Source organism: Equus asinus, chromosome 2, assembly GCF_041296235.1.
Source record: "Equus asinus isolate D_3611 breed Donkey chromosome 2, EquAss-T2T_v2, whole genome shotgun sequence".
NCBI lineage: Eukaryota > Metazoa > Chordata > Mammalia > Perissodactyla > Equidae > Equus > Equus asinus.
Window position 1 is genome coordinate 17,652,949 of NC_091791.1, and position 16,889 is coordinate 17,669,837.

Sequence of the window (16,889 nt, forward strand, 5' to 3'; positions counted from 1 at the left end):
AGACGGGCTCCTACCTCGTCAGGAGCAAACCCACACAAAGACAGACGCCGACACCTGCGAGTGCAATTTCTATGCTTCCGGGTCAGTGGGATGCACTAGACCCCAGGATGGGGGCAGTGAGGGCCCCTTGGGGAACCTGGCTGAATGGTGCTTAACGCTCTTGAGCCCTCCTGTTTCCTCAGAACATTGTAGCTGATGAAGCACTTCCGTGGGCATTATCTATTGAACCTTCAAAAGGATCCCATGTATGAGCCCCCCTATCACACAGAGCAGGGAAATGGGGATTCCAGACCTGGGACCAACATTACCCCCATTTCGTAGAGGAGGAAACTGAGGCTTAGCTATCTTGCCCCGAGTTGGGAGCTGGATGTGAGGCTTTCTGTCTGCAAAGCTGGTGCTCAGGGCACGCCCTTCGCTGCCTCTCATCAGTGCAAGGGGCACTGGTTAAAGGAAGGTCATTCCAAAGCCTTCACTCTGTTCTTAGGGAGAAAAGTACCCCTGATCAAGCGACTAATGCGTATGGCATGAGCACACTGCTCCACCTCCAAAACGCCCATCCCCCTGCCCCGGAGCTGGCTCCAACTCCACCCTCTGCCCCAGGAGTGCCAATGCCCTTTAGAAGCCAGCCCAGGGCCCAGAAAGAGCAGAGAATGCAAGAGGCATACTGTACCTGGGCAGGTGGTCCTGTAGCAGGTCGCGGGGTGGGTTAGGAACACTCTCTTCCAGCTACAATCCAAGGAAACAAATGGTAGAGATCACAGGTGTAGCAGGAGGGCAGAAACGCGAAGGTTATTTAACCGCTAGAAGCTGACATAGATTCCAATGCAGAAGCGGGTCAAGAAAGATTTCCTCGTTTTCTTTCTTGACTCTACCCCAGCTTTTACCTGCACAGAGTAGGCAATGTTTCAGACTACCCAGGGACAATTTTTTTAAAAAACAGAATGAAAGTTGGCTATTATGTCAAAAGTTAGAGATATGTGTTTGATACTCTGAACTGTGGGAACAGCTTTCTTATTAAGAGCTACTTTCTGGGGCCAGCACAATGCTGTTGGGAGGTGTGGGGGGTGGGCAGGCAACTGGATTCTGGCTTTGTGACCCCAGGCAAGTTACTTTCCTTCTCTGGTCTCCAGTTCCCTCTTCTGTATAGTAACTCTATCTGTAGTTTTCAACTGTGTTCCTTGGAGCCTCAATGGAGAGAGAAGGAGAATGAGTGGCTAGGGTGCTGGCCTCCCCCAGTGCCATAGCCACCCCCTTCACCCCAAATGTGCTTTTCCTGGTCTGCACAACAAGTGTCCATACGAGGCTCTGCAGCTCAAGAGGATTTGCAAACCACCGGACTTGATGACCTCTCAGGACTTTTTGAGCACTAACATTCTGTGATAACACCAGGGCCACCATTCCTGTGGTGGCTTCCATGCTCCAGGTGTCCACATCATTACCTTGAATCCACAGCTACTGGAAGAGACGGTTATCTCCATTTTCCAGATGGAGATACGGGTTCAGAGGGCTGAATTAGGTTGCCCAAAGTCACATGGTTACTAGAACACAGCAGAGCTGGGATCCAAACGCTACCATCTGACTCCAAAGCCCGTGCACTCCACCCTCTGGGCCTTGCCTCCGGCTCTCCTGAGTCTCTGGGGAGAAGGGCTTAGCTGCAGGAGGAGCGGCTCCTTGTCCTGTGGGCAGAAAGCCCTGCTCCTGGTTGGCAGCAACTCCAGAGATGGCCTCAGCTAGGGAGAGTCTCCTCTTTGGGCGTTGGCAAAAATGTTCTCTCAAACTTTCCAAGGAGGGCTTCTTCCAACCAGATCCCACCCCAGGCTGCCAGGCAGGCTCACTGGGCTCACCTCAAGGGCAGGGTCTTTCCTGGGGCAAAATATCTGCTTAGGATAAATGCTACGTCAATTACAAACTCCAGGAGTTGCTGAAGTCAGAAGTTTGCCACGCTGCCAGCTCATGAAAGAGAAATCTACTCCCCCTCCTCCATGTCTACTCCTAGTGACCTCAGGAAACCACTAGTTCTAGCCCAGAGAGTTCCATGGGCCCACCCTGTCCCCCAGGCCTGCACCAGGATTGGTGGTGTTGGGGCAGACACTGTTGTTCACAGGACTTTGCCTGGATCTGTACTCGCTTGTCCCCCACCTCCCCAGGTCTGACTTAAATGCCCCATTCTCTGCAAGGCCCTCCATGCCCACACTATTTGAAATTTCGGCCCTACCCCACCCTGACCCATCCCTTTTCCCTATAGCATGTATCCACCTTAATAGTTTATGTATTTGTTTTGTTCGTTGCTACCTCCTGTCTTTAGAGTGTCAGTTCTTGAGGGCAGATTTGTTTCTGAGGTGTTCGTGCTGATTTCCCAGGACCTGGGACAGTGGCGGGAGCTTAGAAGACCCTCAGAATTTCTTGAATGAGGGAATTGATGAAGCAGAGCTTACTATACACAGACATCACTCTGGGAGGCTGCAACATTAGTGATTCTGCATATTAACTCACTGCACGCTCTTGACAATCCTATTGCCACACTCCTTTTCCAGTGTAGACACAGGCAGGGGGAGGTTCCCAGCTCATTTGTGGTGATCCTGGGGTTAAAAACTCAGCAGCCTGCCTCCAGAGTCCAAGCACAAAGCCATGCGTGTCCTCTCTACCCACCAGCCTCTCCCCGTGGCTCCAGGCTCTGAATGCCTCCGCCCACCGCCACCCGGTTCCCCCGCATCTTCCAAGACAGCTCAAGCAGCGCCTTCTCCATGACGTCCCAGGGGGGACAGGTCCCATCCTGGCACCTGGGATGCCTCAGGTGGTCACTGGTCTGCTTGTCCAATGCCCCCTCTAGACTGCGAGCTTCTTGGGGGCAGTGACTGCACATTGCCCGGCTCAGAGTGGGCTCTTAGAACATGCTCACTGGGGAAGGAAGAATTGCCTCCTTTCAGGTGAAAGCTCGGGTTCTGAAGAGCCTCTAGTGGCCTCTGACATGGCACAAGGCCCCATTTCCTCTGACCCATGTGCAGGGCATGGCCCTTCCCTGCCAAGATGGCCTTTCAGCTCTGCATCAGCCCAGCCTGGCCCTCACGGCTTCTCAGCCAATTCATTTCATCTCTGTGTGTGTGCTCTGATCTCATGGACGGGGGCAGGCCAAGGGCAAAGATGCAACTGGTCCAAATGCCACTTTGACCCTCCGGAAAAGGCGAGAGGCTAGATCAGCAGTTGCTGAGTAGAGGCGCTGCAACAGAGGTAGGCGAGTCTGGACAAAGTGCCGAGAGACGGTGCAGGGATTTGCGAGGGAATGGCTGATGGCCTGGCAGCAGGTGCTCCTGAGTGCCTGAGTAGAGTCCTAAAGAACCCAGCATCCCCCCCATGGCCTCCACAGCTGGAATTCATCCAAGGATCTTAAGCCTCTCGCCTCACTCAGGCCCCAGAAATGTGGAAGCCAGCGCTGAGAGGAAGCAAATTACCAGACCACTATCCCAACTCCAGACCACTGGCTTATGGGACCAGCTTTTGGCTGACTTACCAGCCTTCCAGAGCGGCTGAGTCCCTGCCACCCTCACACACCCTGGGTACCTGGGGAGCGTGTTGACAAGACTTTGATACTGAGTAGCTGTGACCCTGCCTGAGCCCCCGAGCTCTGTCCCTGGCTCCCTCCCAGGCCTCCTCCGATCCCTGTCACACGTTCCACCACCAAGGCCCCAAAGAGCTGTTCTCCCTGCAGCTCGTGAGCGCCCGGCCTTGGGAGCCTCCGTCCCCACCCAGGCTGTGCCCTCAAGCTCTGACCCCAGACCTTGCAGACGAACCTGGAGAAGGGACAGAGCGCAGCCAGCACGGCATTGGTCCCCCGAGATCCTCTCCAGCACAGGGCATTGCCGACAAGCTCCCTGACCGTCTCCAGAGTCTTGCGCTCACAGGGGTGAGGCTGGACCTTGCAGTCTGTGTCCACAGCGCAAACAGGATGGAGAAGACAGGGTTAGGACTCCTTCCCCCACCCACGGTTCCACCATTCTCAGCCCGGGCTACCTTCTGCTTCTTGGGGCAGAGCACACCGGGGCAGGGTCCTGCTCTGCCTGTTGGCTGGGCAGCCAGTCCCCGAGCATCTCCCCTGCACAGGGCCCGCCCCACACAGCTTTTACATCCCATGCACACGTGTATGCTTTATATAACGTACCTCACTCTAGCTCCTGGGTGGACCTGACAAAGACGACTAGGAATGCAGGATGTCACCCCAAGCCGAAGCCTCCCTGTGCTGACCACAGTGGGGAGCTGACTTGGCTCTTCCTCCCAAAAAGGGGACAGGCACAGGGGTCCCACAAGACCTGGGTCCCAAGCCCTTGGCCACTCTACCCCATGGAGACAAGCTCAAGGTTCCCAGCTGAGAAACCCACAGGGCCAGACACAGCGAGGCAGAACAGAGCAAAGTGCCCGAGGGCCGAGGCTGCTGGACCACGTTCCTCTCGCCCGCCCTCCCTAAGGAGCCTCCTGAGCCATGACCTCTTGCCTTGGGGAACCCTCCCCACCCCGCACCCCACTTCCATATGCGCAAGGCCACTCCTTCCCAGCCTGGATGGTCATACCTGGAGAGGCGATGGTGCAGATGGCAGAGCTGCTGAGGGTGCTGAAGAGGCCGTTGGCGGCATCCTCCACCTGCTCAGCCATCAGCACGTGCTGCTCCCTCGGCTCGCTGGCCAGTGTGTGCAGCTCCTCCCACCTGCCCCCGGCCCCAGCAGAGAGGTTACATCACCTCATCACCCATACCCACACTCCTCCTGCCCGCCCATCTCCCAGACCGGAGGCTCCTTGTGGATGGCAACATCACGCCATGATCCAGAAGCTACTTAACTGCCACCTCATCCAGCTAGGATGCAGGTGAAAATGGAGAAGTGAACCACAGACAGACCGTGAGGACACCCAGCCATGGGTCACAACATGTGCCTGCTACAGCCTGCAAACTTCCTCACACTTGAACCCTTGACTTTTATTTCAGACATGGTCCTAACAGATTGGTTGTCTGGTCTTGTAACCCACAGCTGATGAGGAAAAAAAGTAACCAAAAAGCAAATGAAGGAAAGTGGTTCTAGGTGATAGCAAGAAAGAGCCAACAAGGACAGCTAGTAAAAGAAAAAATACTGAAGAATTCAAACAGTGGACATAAGAACTCAGGCCAGCAATGTGAAGCCATGAGAGGAAGAAGCCAGCATACTTTGATAGCCAGAGTGCATCACCATTAGCGCCCAGGACAAAAGTGATGCGTGGGATGATGACACTAGGGCATGAAGAAAGGGTTAAGTCATGTTGAGAAACCTCTTTTTAAGAAGACAAGGCAGTCCATAATGCATTTAGAATCCTGCCCATCAAAATAGACCAAGGTTTGGCAATATGGCAAAAACTTCATTTATCTCTAAAATTTACTTATATGAAACTCCCCATTTTCCTCTGAAGCCATATAAACCAGATATTTCTTCCAGTATCTAGGACAGTGCCTGGCACACAGAAGGGAGCTTCTCAGTTCTGGCTTCACATTAGCATTCTGTGGGCAGCTCTGCCTGGCCCCACCCTTAGTTCTCCTGGCCCAGCCATAGACTTTCTTAAAAGCTCCCTGGGTAATTCAGATGCTCAGCCAGAGTTGAGAATCAGCAGAGATGGGGCTCAATAAATATAGAAGGGGAACAGAGTCATACAGAGCCTCATGCTGCCCTCAGCAGTGGTTCTCATACTTCAGTGGGCGTCAGAACCATGGAGGGCCTGATAAACCATAGATTGAGGCATTCATCGCAGAAGATTCAATGTGGTGGGGGCCGAGTATGAGTAGCTCTAACAGGTTCCCAGGTGTTGCTGATACTGCTGGTCCAGGGAACACACTTTGAGAACCACTGGTCAACAGCAACCCAGCCTTTTACTAGGAGGGTGGGGAGGGGTCAGGTGGGCCTGGCAGACCAACAGGCCTCCTCAGAGGGTTCCTATGTCTGCTGCTCAGCCCATTCAGACCTGAGCAACGCCCGCTCTCCCGATCTATAGCTTCTTGATTTCCCTAAGACAGGGATGATCAAAGCATGGCCTGTGCGGGTCCCCAGACCGTTTCACCCTAGACCAGCGCAGACACTGAGAGTAAGCACTTAGACATTAGCCGTGCAGCAGCCTGACAGAGTCACTTTATGTCTGCTGAACTGAGTAATAAACATTTGAGCTTAAATTTTATTTCATTTTTTTAGTAATTCATTTTTTTTATTGTATTTTAAAAATGTATCAGTCCATGATGGATTAGAAAAAACAAAAAACAAAACAAAACAGACTGGACCTCCACCATAGAGACCTTGAGCGGCACTGCTGCAGCCAGCAGCTGGAAAAGAAACTCCCAGAATGGGCCGTGGGTTTCCAGTGTGTGGTGGATTCCATCCTCACAGACAAACCTTTGAACTGTGATGTTCAAGGCACTCTATTCAGCACCGTGTGGGCCAGGGAGCCAGGAAGCAAGGTCTCTCACAAAGAGCCAATGATGAGACAGCCTGCATTAAATAGCAACTTATTGGCAATGACAACAACAACGATGATGGTGGTGGTGGCGGTCATCATTGCCACCAGGACACGGCACGATCTGGGCTATCCCCATGGTAATGGTGGCACCTCAGTCTCCTTCCCTCTATCTTCCTCCTCTTTCTGTCCTGCGTGTGCTGGCCCTCGGTCATCCTCTCTCTGCACCCACGCCTGAGTTGACCCTAGTGAGGCTTTACAAACCACCCCCAATTTCAGCCTCTCTGCCTGCGCTCTCTCCCGTGCTCCAGACTCTTACACCCACCCATCTACTCAGCTTCTCCACTTAGACGGCCAGGAGGCAGCTCAAACTTGATCCATCTGAAACAGAACTCAGTTTCCCTTGTTCTACTCCCAATCCTTCCCAGTTCAGTAAATAACACCACCATTCACCCTGGCGCTCAGGCCCAAATCCTCTATTCTTCTCGCATACACCCACATCCAATTCCCTCAGCGGAGTCACAGCCGCTTTCCTACTACCAGCGATGTTCTCTCTCATGTGAGCGGCTCCAAAGATCCCCTAACTAGTGTCTCCACCTCCCCTGTTATTGCTTCTCCCTCTGCCCCACCCCACCCCACCAGTCTACGGTGTGCCTGGCAGCCAGTCTAGTGTGAAACAAAAATGTAAGCCAATTCATGTCATTTCCCTGCTCAAAACCCTCCAAAGACATCCCAACCTACTCACAACAAACTCCAAAGTCTTTACTATGACCCACAAAGTCTCCAGGCCTGACTCCTGCCCACCTCTTCTATCTTATTTCTTGTAATTCACCCCATGCTGGCTAGATTCTAGCCATTCCCTGGCTGTCTTGCTGTTCCTAGAACACATGAAGCTAGCTACAGCCTCAGGGCCTTTGCATTTGCCATTCGCCTGCCTTGCCTGCTCTTTTCCCTGATGCTCAGAAAACTTGTTCCTCGTTCCACTCACGTTTCTGCTCAAAAATCCACTCCTTGAAGAAGCCTTGCCAGATATCTCTATCTAAAATAGCTGTGCTCTCTATTCTCCATCACTCTGTAACTTCTCACCCTACTTTATTTTCCTTCCTTTGCATTTTATTTCCACGTGAAATTATATTACTTGTTTATTCATCCACTTGTTTATTATCTAGTTCCTTTCCTAGAATGGAAGCTCCAAGAGGGCAGGGACTTTGTATTGCTGTCTGTATCCTGAGAACCTAGAATAGTATCTGGCATGAGGAAGACAACCTATGTTTACTGATTGAGAGAATAAATAATGTACTGAAATTAATAAAGAAATTTTTATGTATATGCACAGTGCCCAGAGCAGAGTCATTTCACTTAGTACCAACAACAATTAGAGGTCCATAGAGGTCACCTTCGTTTTTAGGGTTGAGAGCATTGAGGACCTGTGCCCTCCTGTCTTCTAGGAAGGCACATTCCAGCATCCGGAGAAACGTGGTTGGAGGCGGGCAGCCAGTCACGGACCCCACTCCCCTCCTTTAGGAGTGGGCCTGTGACACAGGCTAAGCAGAATCCTTTCTTGGATTATTCCACTTAAAACTGGGGGAAAGAGTCTTTTCTCTCCAGGGTGGAGCTGGGAAGATGTGAGCTGCATGTCGCCTGCAGCCACAGTCCCAGCTTCCCAAGAGAGTCAGCTGAGAGAACAGCAGAGAGGAGCGTGGGACAGAAAGCAGCTTAGTGGCATTGAAGTCCCTGGCTCTTGCCTCTCCTGGGGGAACCCTGACTCACCCAGTGCAATTAGATGGGTCCACAACTTGCCATTTCTGCCCAAATAAATTTGAGTCAAGTTTCTGGCACTCTCGTTCAGACTAAAGACAACGCAAACTCTCAGACTTCCCAACACGTGGAGCTCCCTGTGCTCTGAGGCTACACAGCAAAGGGAGGAGAAGACAGACTCTGGAAGGACCAGGATGGTTTTTCCAGCTCGCCTCTCTCCCCGTGGTCAGCAGCACCATATCCCCAGGCCAACCCAGAGGGCCCAGCCAGAGTGACCGAATCTCTTACCTCGGAAAGCGGACCCCCACAGCAAACACAGTAATGCCTCTTTCCTTCAGCTGCTTGGCCGGCAGTGCCACATGCCCTTGGGACTTCCCGTCAGTGATGATGATGAGGATCTGGGGCACAGAGGCATTTCTGCCCCCAGGGAACCCTTTGCGCAGAAGGTATTTCAGAGCAAGGCCTGTCTCTGTGCGCCCTCCTCTGAGCTCACCCAGAAGGAAAAAAACAAAGAAGAAAGCGTCAGGGATCCAGAGAGATGAAGCTGGAATGAGAGCCTGAAACAATGGGCCCCTCCATTATTAGGGACGGCCGCTTTCCCCCAGCAGAGGCGCAAAGTGACAGTTCCACCAAGAGATATGCACTTTCTCACCATCTAAACCACAATGATGAACAGAAATTAACTTTTCCCATGGACCTAAGATTCACCCTGCACATCTCTGTTGCATTACGTAATAACATCATTCTTTATGTGTGTGTGTTCTTACTTTCTCTCCCCCAGTGATGGCTCTGGGCTGATGACTTATCGTTGTTCTAACACCCACCTCCCATCCCCCCCATCCCTGTATCGTTCCCTTCTTGTTACGGCTCAACATCTCCTTGGGGTGGGAAAGCAGATAACTGAGCTTAGTAAGAGTCCATGAGAGCGAAGGACAGGGCTTTGGGGCAAGGGTCTGATGAGGGTCATTTCCATGATCAGGGCTTTCTTCCAAGTGCAGGGTTGGGTGCCGGAAGGCTGAACTGTTTGACCACTTCCAGATCAGGACAGGTGACAGTGGTTCCATCTCTACAGGATGCTAAGATTCTCTAATCCTCACAGCCCAGTTACAGGGACTGTCGACGGAGCTTGGAATCCCAGCACAGCATCTCTGCTAAATCTTGTGCAAATATCCTCAGAGGGAGGACTGCCAGCTTATCCTCAAAGGGAGGACTGCCAGCTTTGAGTGTCAACTGGGCAGAAAATAATGACTCCCTACAATGGATTTTAGGCCAAACCTTTCAGTGGACAGTAACGCATCTGAACATGAGCGACAGTGTGGAGGCTGATGGAGTCGCCATGATATTAACTGTATGCTTAGAGAGAACCCACTTAGATCGTCACTCTGCAGTGCTGACCAATCACGGACTACAGATGTGAGGAGGGGAACACATTTATTCTCAGATTGCACTCTGAGTACAAATCAAGGCAATGCCTGCCTTTTATTCGGCCCTCTCAGAGGAGCCTACGGGCCTCACATTCTTCTAATGTGAAAACATCCAACTGACAAGAAGCATAGCATTCTTGTGTGTGTATGTGTGTGTGGACACATACGTATATGTGTGTGTGAATGTGCGTGTGCATATTTTTTTTAACTTAACACTAAAACTGTTTACTTCTCCTGCAAGTCTGACATGGGTCTTCCTGCCTAGGCACCTCTCCTGGTTTGCTCTCGTCCAAGGAGCTACTCAGGGATCCAGGCTCCTTACCTCCCTCTCAGTCCTCAAAGTCCCTTCCATTCAGCAGAGAGGTGAGGAAAGAGCATAGGAGATTGTGCTTGGGAATAATTTATGGACCAGGCCTAGAATATTCTTCACTGCTATGCTTTCTATTTTAAGTGACTTCTTAGAGGGCAATTCTCTGTGGAGATCCATGAAGTTAATAAATGTCAACAAGAATGGACAACTCCTAGAATTAAGACTCTTCGTCTACTGTATATATTGGCATCTGCATCAATTAAAAAGCCACTTACTATTGTCAACCCACTAGTATTTCTGTCGACCCAACAGATGGAAGATAGTGAAGAAAGACCAGGAAGTATAACATGCTCCCTCCCTCAAAGAACTCCTGGTCTAGCTGAAGAAACAAGACCTATAAAGTAGCAGATAAGAAATATCAACGAAAGGACGCAAATAACAAGAGTTCTGAGGAGGGGTTCAGTGTGGGGAGGAGCTCTTAGGGAACAGGCTTCAGAGGGGAAAGCGTCCAGATGGGGTGTTGGTGAATCTGCTGACCAGGAAAGGAGGAGGCCATCCTGATCAGAGGAAGGGGTGTAAGCAACACCAGCTGGGTTGTGGGGCTGGCGAGGAGGGCCTGGCTTGGGCACTGGGCTCATCACAGAGGATGCCCCTGACTCTTCTCACTCTGGGCTGGATCTCATGTTAGATACTGAAGACAGCCAAGAGGGGTTTGATTCCTGTGAAGACCACTACCTTCACCAAAGCTCAGTGTCTGCAAAGAGTCTTCTACTAGGGTTCCTGGAAGGGCAGACTGTCTCCCATTTCTTTCTCTTTTTTCTTTTTTTTTTAAGATTTTATTTTTCCTTTTTCTCCCAAAGCCCCCCCGGTACATAGTTGTGTATTTTTAGTTGTGGGTCTTTCTAGTTGTGGCATGTGGGACTCCGCCTCAGCGTGGCTTGATGAGCGGTGCCATGACCGCGCCCAGGATTCAAATTGGTGAAACCCTGGGCTGCCAAAGCAGAGCAGGCAAACTTAACCGATCGGCCACAGGGCGGGTCCCTCCCAATTCTAAGAGATAACAGTAATCCTGAGCTTCCACTTTGTGCCAAACACATCACCTACTTGTGACTGAATGTGATCCTTACAACTATAGTAAAAGGTGCTAACAGTATCGTCATTTAACAGATGAGGAAACCCCTGCTCAGAGAATAGCAACAGTAACTGGTAATATTTACTGAGCACTTAGGATGTGCCAGGCACCACTCTGCTAAGAGTGTGTGAGTGTCCTGTTAGAATGGCAAAAACAACCAAAACAAAAAGTGACGAATGTTGGAGAGGTTGTGGAGAAAAAGGAACCGTATGAGAAAACAGTATTGAGATTTCTCAAAAAATTAAAAATAGAAATACCATATGACCCAGCCATCCCACTACTGGATATCTATCCAAAGAACTTGAAATCAGCCATTCCAAAAGTCCCATGCACCCCATGTTCATCGCAGCATTATTTACAATAGCCAAGACATGGAAGCAACCTAAGTGCCCATCAACTGATGATTGGATAAAGAAGATATGGTGTACATATACGATGGAATACTATTCAGCCATAAAAAGGATAAAATTGTCCCATTCACAACAACATGGATGGACCTTGAGGGTATTATGTTAAGTGAAATAAGCCAGATAGAGAAAGATGAACTCTGTATGACTCCACTCATAGGTGGAAGTTAAACACGTACACAAAGAGAACTGATTGGTGGTTACCAGGGGAAAGAGGGGTAGGGGGAAGGCACAAAGGGTGAAGTGGTGCACCTACAACATGACTGACAATAATGTACAACTGAAATTTCACAAGGCGGTAAACTATCATAATCTTAATAAAAAGTAAAAAAAAAAAAAAGAGTGCGTGTGTGTGTATAAAGGTGTTTAGCTCGTGTCGCTCTCACTACAGCTCTCGGAGACAGGGAGTTCAGAGAAGGGCCTGCTCTAAGGTCATACAGCTCATGAGCTGTGGGGGTGGGACTTGAACACTGGACCCTCCACTTCCTGTGCCCAAGTTCTTAACCATAAGGTTACACAACCAGTCAAGTCACTGCCCAGCGAGTGGAGGTCAGAACCGGATTTTAAACCCAGTCAGGCTGATTCCAAAGCCAATGGTCCTTCCTCTCTGGGGGTTAGTCAATTACAGCCTGTGGACCCAAAGGCCTTGGAAAACAGACGCCCAGTTCATTAATCTTCTTTCTACGCAGAGACCACATGGCCTTCAAAGCTTAAAATATGTCCTCTATGGCTCTTTACTGAAAACTTTGCTGCCCCTGCTCTATACTGTTATGCCTAAAAGGTTATAAAACTCTCTTCCCACCAAAAGCCCAGGTGCCCCCGCGGCCCCAGAGCTCCCTGTGCCTTCACCCTGGTAGCGCGTCCCACGGCCTCCTGGCTGTGGTCCCGCATCCTTGGTCTGCCCTCGCCCCTCCACAGTTATACTTTGGTTTTCTATTTCAATCCAGATTTTCTGAGTGGGTCTGGACCTCTCTCTTCGTAGTCACCAGCCTGTGGTTAGAGAAAAATTAAATTTCAAGGGCACGAGAGCCCGGGCCGCCAACTCCACTGGCCTTTGTGGTGTCCACACTTCATATCGCTCAGCACACAAATGCCTGTGCCGCCCACGCTCTCCACCTCTGCACCCTAACTGGCCTGTCCCAGTAGAACATTCTACTGGCTTCCGACCGAGGTCGGGTGAGATTGCTAACAGTTTCTGAACCCTGGGAAATGAGAAGAAACTGCTACCTCCACTTCGCTTATCCCATAGAGCATCTCTATCTGAGTCTGTTCTGAGCACGGGGTCTGGCTCCACACAGGGAGGTCTGAGGCCAGAGTCTCAGGAGATGTAATAATGTGGATTTCAGATTCCGTCCTCAGAGAGTCCCAACTGTTAGGTGTGTGACTGGGCCCGAGAATTCATCCACCTTGAAACCCAGGCGCCCCTCCCCTGCCTCCGGTGATTCTGACGCAGGTGGTCCACAGAACAGACTTTGAAAATAATTCATAAGCAAACTCACATTAGGTACAGGGATGTTGTTTACAGGCTTTTTGCTGTTGTTTTTGTAATAGACAAAAATCCTGGAATCAACCTAAGTATGTCTTTTTAGGGGAGTGATTAAATGCATTGTCACAGCTCAGTTCCCTGGATTATTATATAAGCATTTAAAAGGACCAACATGAAAAAGAATGCAGCTTTACGCCAGAATACGCACCAAATAATATTGAGTCAAAAAAGAGCAAAGTGCTTGGTAATTTTAACTATTCTAAAAGCTACGTTTAGACGTTAATGTGCTTTGCAAGAGGCCAGAGGAGGCTGTAAGGTGCTTTGTGCTCAGGTAAAGTGGCGAGTGCTCTTTCTGTAGAGTTATCTAAATACAGTGAACTGATAAAGCTGCAGATGGGGTCCAAAAGAATTCAATCACAGAAAACTCAGAGCTGTGTTATTGTGAGATTAATGGAATGACTGAGCTCCCTGCACAGCCAGCTGGCCAGGAGTTCCAGGCATTCGGGAGCCAATTGCTGGCTATGCTTATCTGATTTTACGTTAGCACAGGGTGCGATGTTGGAAGGTTCGATTGTATTATTTTTTATATTGCAAAGTAGCAACAAGGCGGTTGTCAGGGTGGTTTTAGGGGATGGCCTTGGTCTGGAAAGGCAAGTGCTTTGGGTTTTGGGGAGAGCTGTATTAATGAGTCCGGAATTTAAAACTCCACTGCAGAAAAAGGGTAAAGAGCCCTGGGGAGGTCATGGCTCCCATTCGGCCAACATTCCTCTGTTCTGATTAATAATAGCGTGCTTACTGTTTAGTGTCCTCAGCAACCCTGCAAGTGTGGCCAAAAAATCAGTGCCTGCCTCCTTGCCTCGTTTGCTCTCTCAGACAGGATGCACAAGTGCTGACCCCACACAGCCCCCAAAGAAGAGCTGACCTTGTTCAGACACATAAAGAGGCTTCTTTCCCCACCTCCAGTGGCCTCATCTGGCACATTCTTAATGCATCTCTGGATGTCATAGGTCATAAATAATTGGCTCTCGAGCCCTTGGGTATGACTTTCAACACAGCTGAGAAGAGGCTCAACTAATTATTTAGGGGGTTTGGGGGGGAGGGGGCAGGGAGGTGGGTGGGGAGAGGTGGGAAAGGACAGCGGGTTGGGCTATTGGACTAGCAGCCTGACCCTGTGGTCCTGGCCAAGTCACCTGCTCCTTCTCAACCTCAGTACCCTCCTTGTAAAATAAGGGGTTGGAAGAGACACGAGGTGATTTCTACAATGCCTTTTTGGACCAATTCACTGTGATTTGCGTAGTTTTCCAGATGAGAGCAGGGCTGAGTCATTTGAATTGAAGCCACCCAAACAGTTTTTGACTTTCAGTCCTAAACTTAAATCAGCAGGCTATTTTTCTTCTGTAAATGTTACTGTGTATATAATGGGTACAAAAGTGATTCCCTGTTTTTTTTTGGTTTTTTGGCTGAGGAAGATTTGCCCTGAGCTAACATCTGTGCCAATCTTCCTCTATTTTGTATGTGGGTCGCCACCACAGCATGGCTGCTGACGAGTGGTGCAGGTCCATGCCTGGGAACTGAACCTGGGCTGCTGAAGCGGGGCATGCTAAACTTAACCACTAGGCCACAGGGGAAGCCCCAAAAGTACTTTTTTTTTTTAACAATAAAATATATCAATAATGATATAATTCATATACCATAAAATTCACCCTTTTAAAGTATACAATTCAGTAGGTTTTAGTATATTCAGAGCATTGTACCACATCACCACTATCTAAAGTCCAAACCATATTTATCACCCCAAAAAGAAGGCTTATATACATTAGCAGTCACTCCCCATTTCCCCTCCCCATAGCCCCGGTAATGACTACTTGATTCTCTGTCTCCATAGATTTGCCTATCCCAGACATTTCATATAAATGAAATGATACAATGTGTGACCTTTTGTGTCTGGCTTCTTTCACTTGGAGAGTTTTCAAGGTTGATCTACAGTGTAGCATGAATCATGTCATTATTTGTTTTCATGGCTGAATAATATTCCACTGTATGGATATATCACATTTTGTTTATCCATTCATCCACTGGACTTTTGCACTATTTCCATTTTTTGGCTCTTATCAATAATGCTGCTATGGACATTACAAGTTTTTGTGTACAATTTTTTGTGGGGGCATATATTTCCAATTCTCTTGGAGTTGCCGGGTCATATGGTAACTCTACATTTAACATTTTGAGGAACTGCCAGACTGTTTTCCAAAGTGGGTGCACCATTTTACAAATCCTACCAGCGGTGTAGGAGGGTTCCAGTGTCTCCACATCCCTGTCAACACTTGTTATTCTCTGTCTTTTATCTTAGTCTTCCTAGTGGGTGTGAAATGGTATCTCCTTATGGTTTTGATTTGCATTTCCTTAATGCCTAATGATGTTGAGCATCTTTTTATGTGCTGTTAGGATGATGAAAATCTTGTTAGGATGATGAAAATGTTCTAAACTTAGATTATGGTCATAGCTGCATAACTCTGAAAATATACTCAAACCCACTGTGCTGTACACATCAAATGTGTGGACTTGATGGTATTTAAATGACATTTCAATAAGGCTGCTTTAAAAACTTATTGTGTGTACAGTCCTAGGGCCAGGGAGCAGCAGGGAGAGAGCTTGTAAAGGTGCTGATTCTGAGTGTCACGGTCCAGAGAGAGATTCCGTGGGTTTGGGAGAGTCCAGGCACCTGTGTGTTACCATACTCCCTTGGCAATTCTGATCCAGATCTCCGACCAAAGGTCTTACTCTGACAAGTGCTGCTCTGTGTGTTTGGGCCCAAGATACAGGAGCGAGGCCACAACTGTTCTCTATACAACCCATGCTTGGAGGCTCCAAGGGAATAAGGAAAGGTCAGCATATACTAACACAGATTTTAAGAAACATAATGTGCTTTTTCCTTTTGTACTTTCTTGTTTTTGACTTGTCTCTCATTCTGTTCAGGGCACCCATGGGCAGAGGAAAGGGCTGGGATAAACAGCCTGAAATAAAGTCAGTGGGGGTCCCTGGGGCCTGTAGGATCCCCAAAGTTCCTGCCCAGTGTGGGGATTTGTGCTTTTGAGCACACTGGCAGACCTATAGAGGCCTGAGGCTGGAAAATGGACCTCAGAGCTCAGGGTCTTTGCAACTGGAGGTGACGGCCATAAATGGCTGGGACCACATTCTTGAGCAGGACTTCAGTGGACACTAGCACACAGGGCATCAGAAACCAAAGAGGATCCAGAGATCAGAGTGGCAAGTGGCAAGGACAGGCATTCTTCCATGAGGGCTTGTGAAGAACAGTGTGTGTGTGTATATGTGTATATATGCGTGTGTATAACACATTCATATCCACCTAGATGTTTATGTGTGTATATATATAATACACACATATATAAAATATTTATACACAAAACACATGTATAGACCTATGTGCATACACACACACATCAGCTGACTCGTGAGGAAAGTTAAGACCCCACTACATACATATATTTATAGGATGTGTACGAGCACATAAACAGCTACTCATCATTTTTAAAGCTCTCTCAATAACAGAACGGCACTTACTCTTTTTAGACCACAAAAACGAGGCTCCAAAAGCATGGTGAACTGGCCAAGCTGCGGTGGTCACCAGGGACAGAACTGGGAGGAGGAGCCAGTGTTCTTCCCAGCACCTCATGCTCTTTACCCCAGTCCCGACCTTCACTAGTCCCTTCTCCCAGGTAAGTGACAATTACACACAATAGCAGCAAATACCTTTTTTTAACTTGCATTGAAGTTCCCACCTGAGACATTACCATGTAACAGTAAGGGGCAGCCCTGAGAGGGGAATTCTCATCACCCACTGTGCACAGCTGGGCGCTGGCAGCCAGCCCACAGCCCTCTCTGGAGCGATGTTAAG

General features: G+C 49.2%; 1 protein-coding gene across 7 annotated transcripts in view; it reads right to left on the minus strand.

Annotated features, from left to right (window-relative positions):
* Positions 1–16,889, minus strand: part of VWA2 (von Willebrand factor A domain containing 2) — a 48,222-nt gene that overhangs the window by 10,486 nt on the left and 20,847 nt on the right. For 6 of the 7 annotated variants that reach the window (XM_070482700.1, XM_070482719.1, XM_044750401.2 and 3 more), the window contains 4 exons: positions 8,503–8,697; positions 4,563–4,696; positions 3,789–3,921; positions 671–726 (listed from right to left, as the gene is read on the minus strand). In XM_070482700.1, the coding sequence (XP_070338801.1) occupies positions 671–726; positions 3,789–3,921; positions 4,563–4,696; positions 8,503–8,697 (518 nt within the window). The remainder of the gene's footprint in view (positions 1–670; positions 727–3,788; positions 3,922–4,562; positions 4,697–8,502; positions 8,698–16,889) is intronic. The other variant, XM_070482704.1, reaches the window with a different exon arrangement.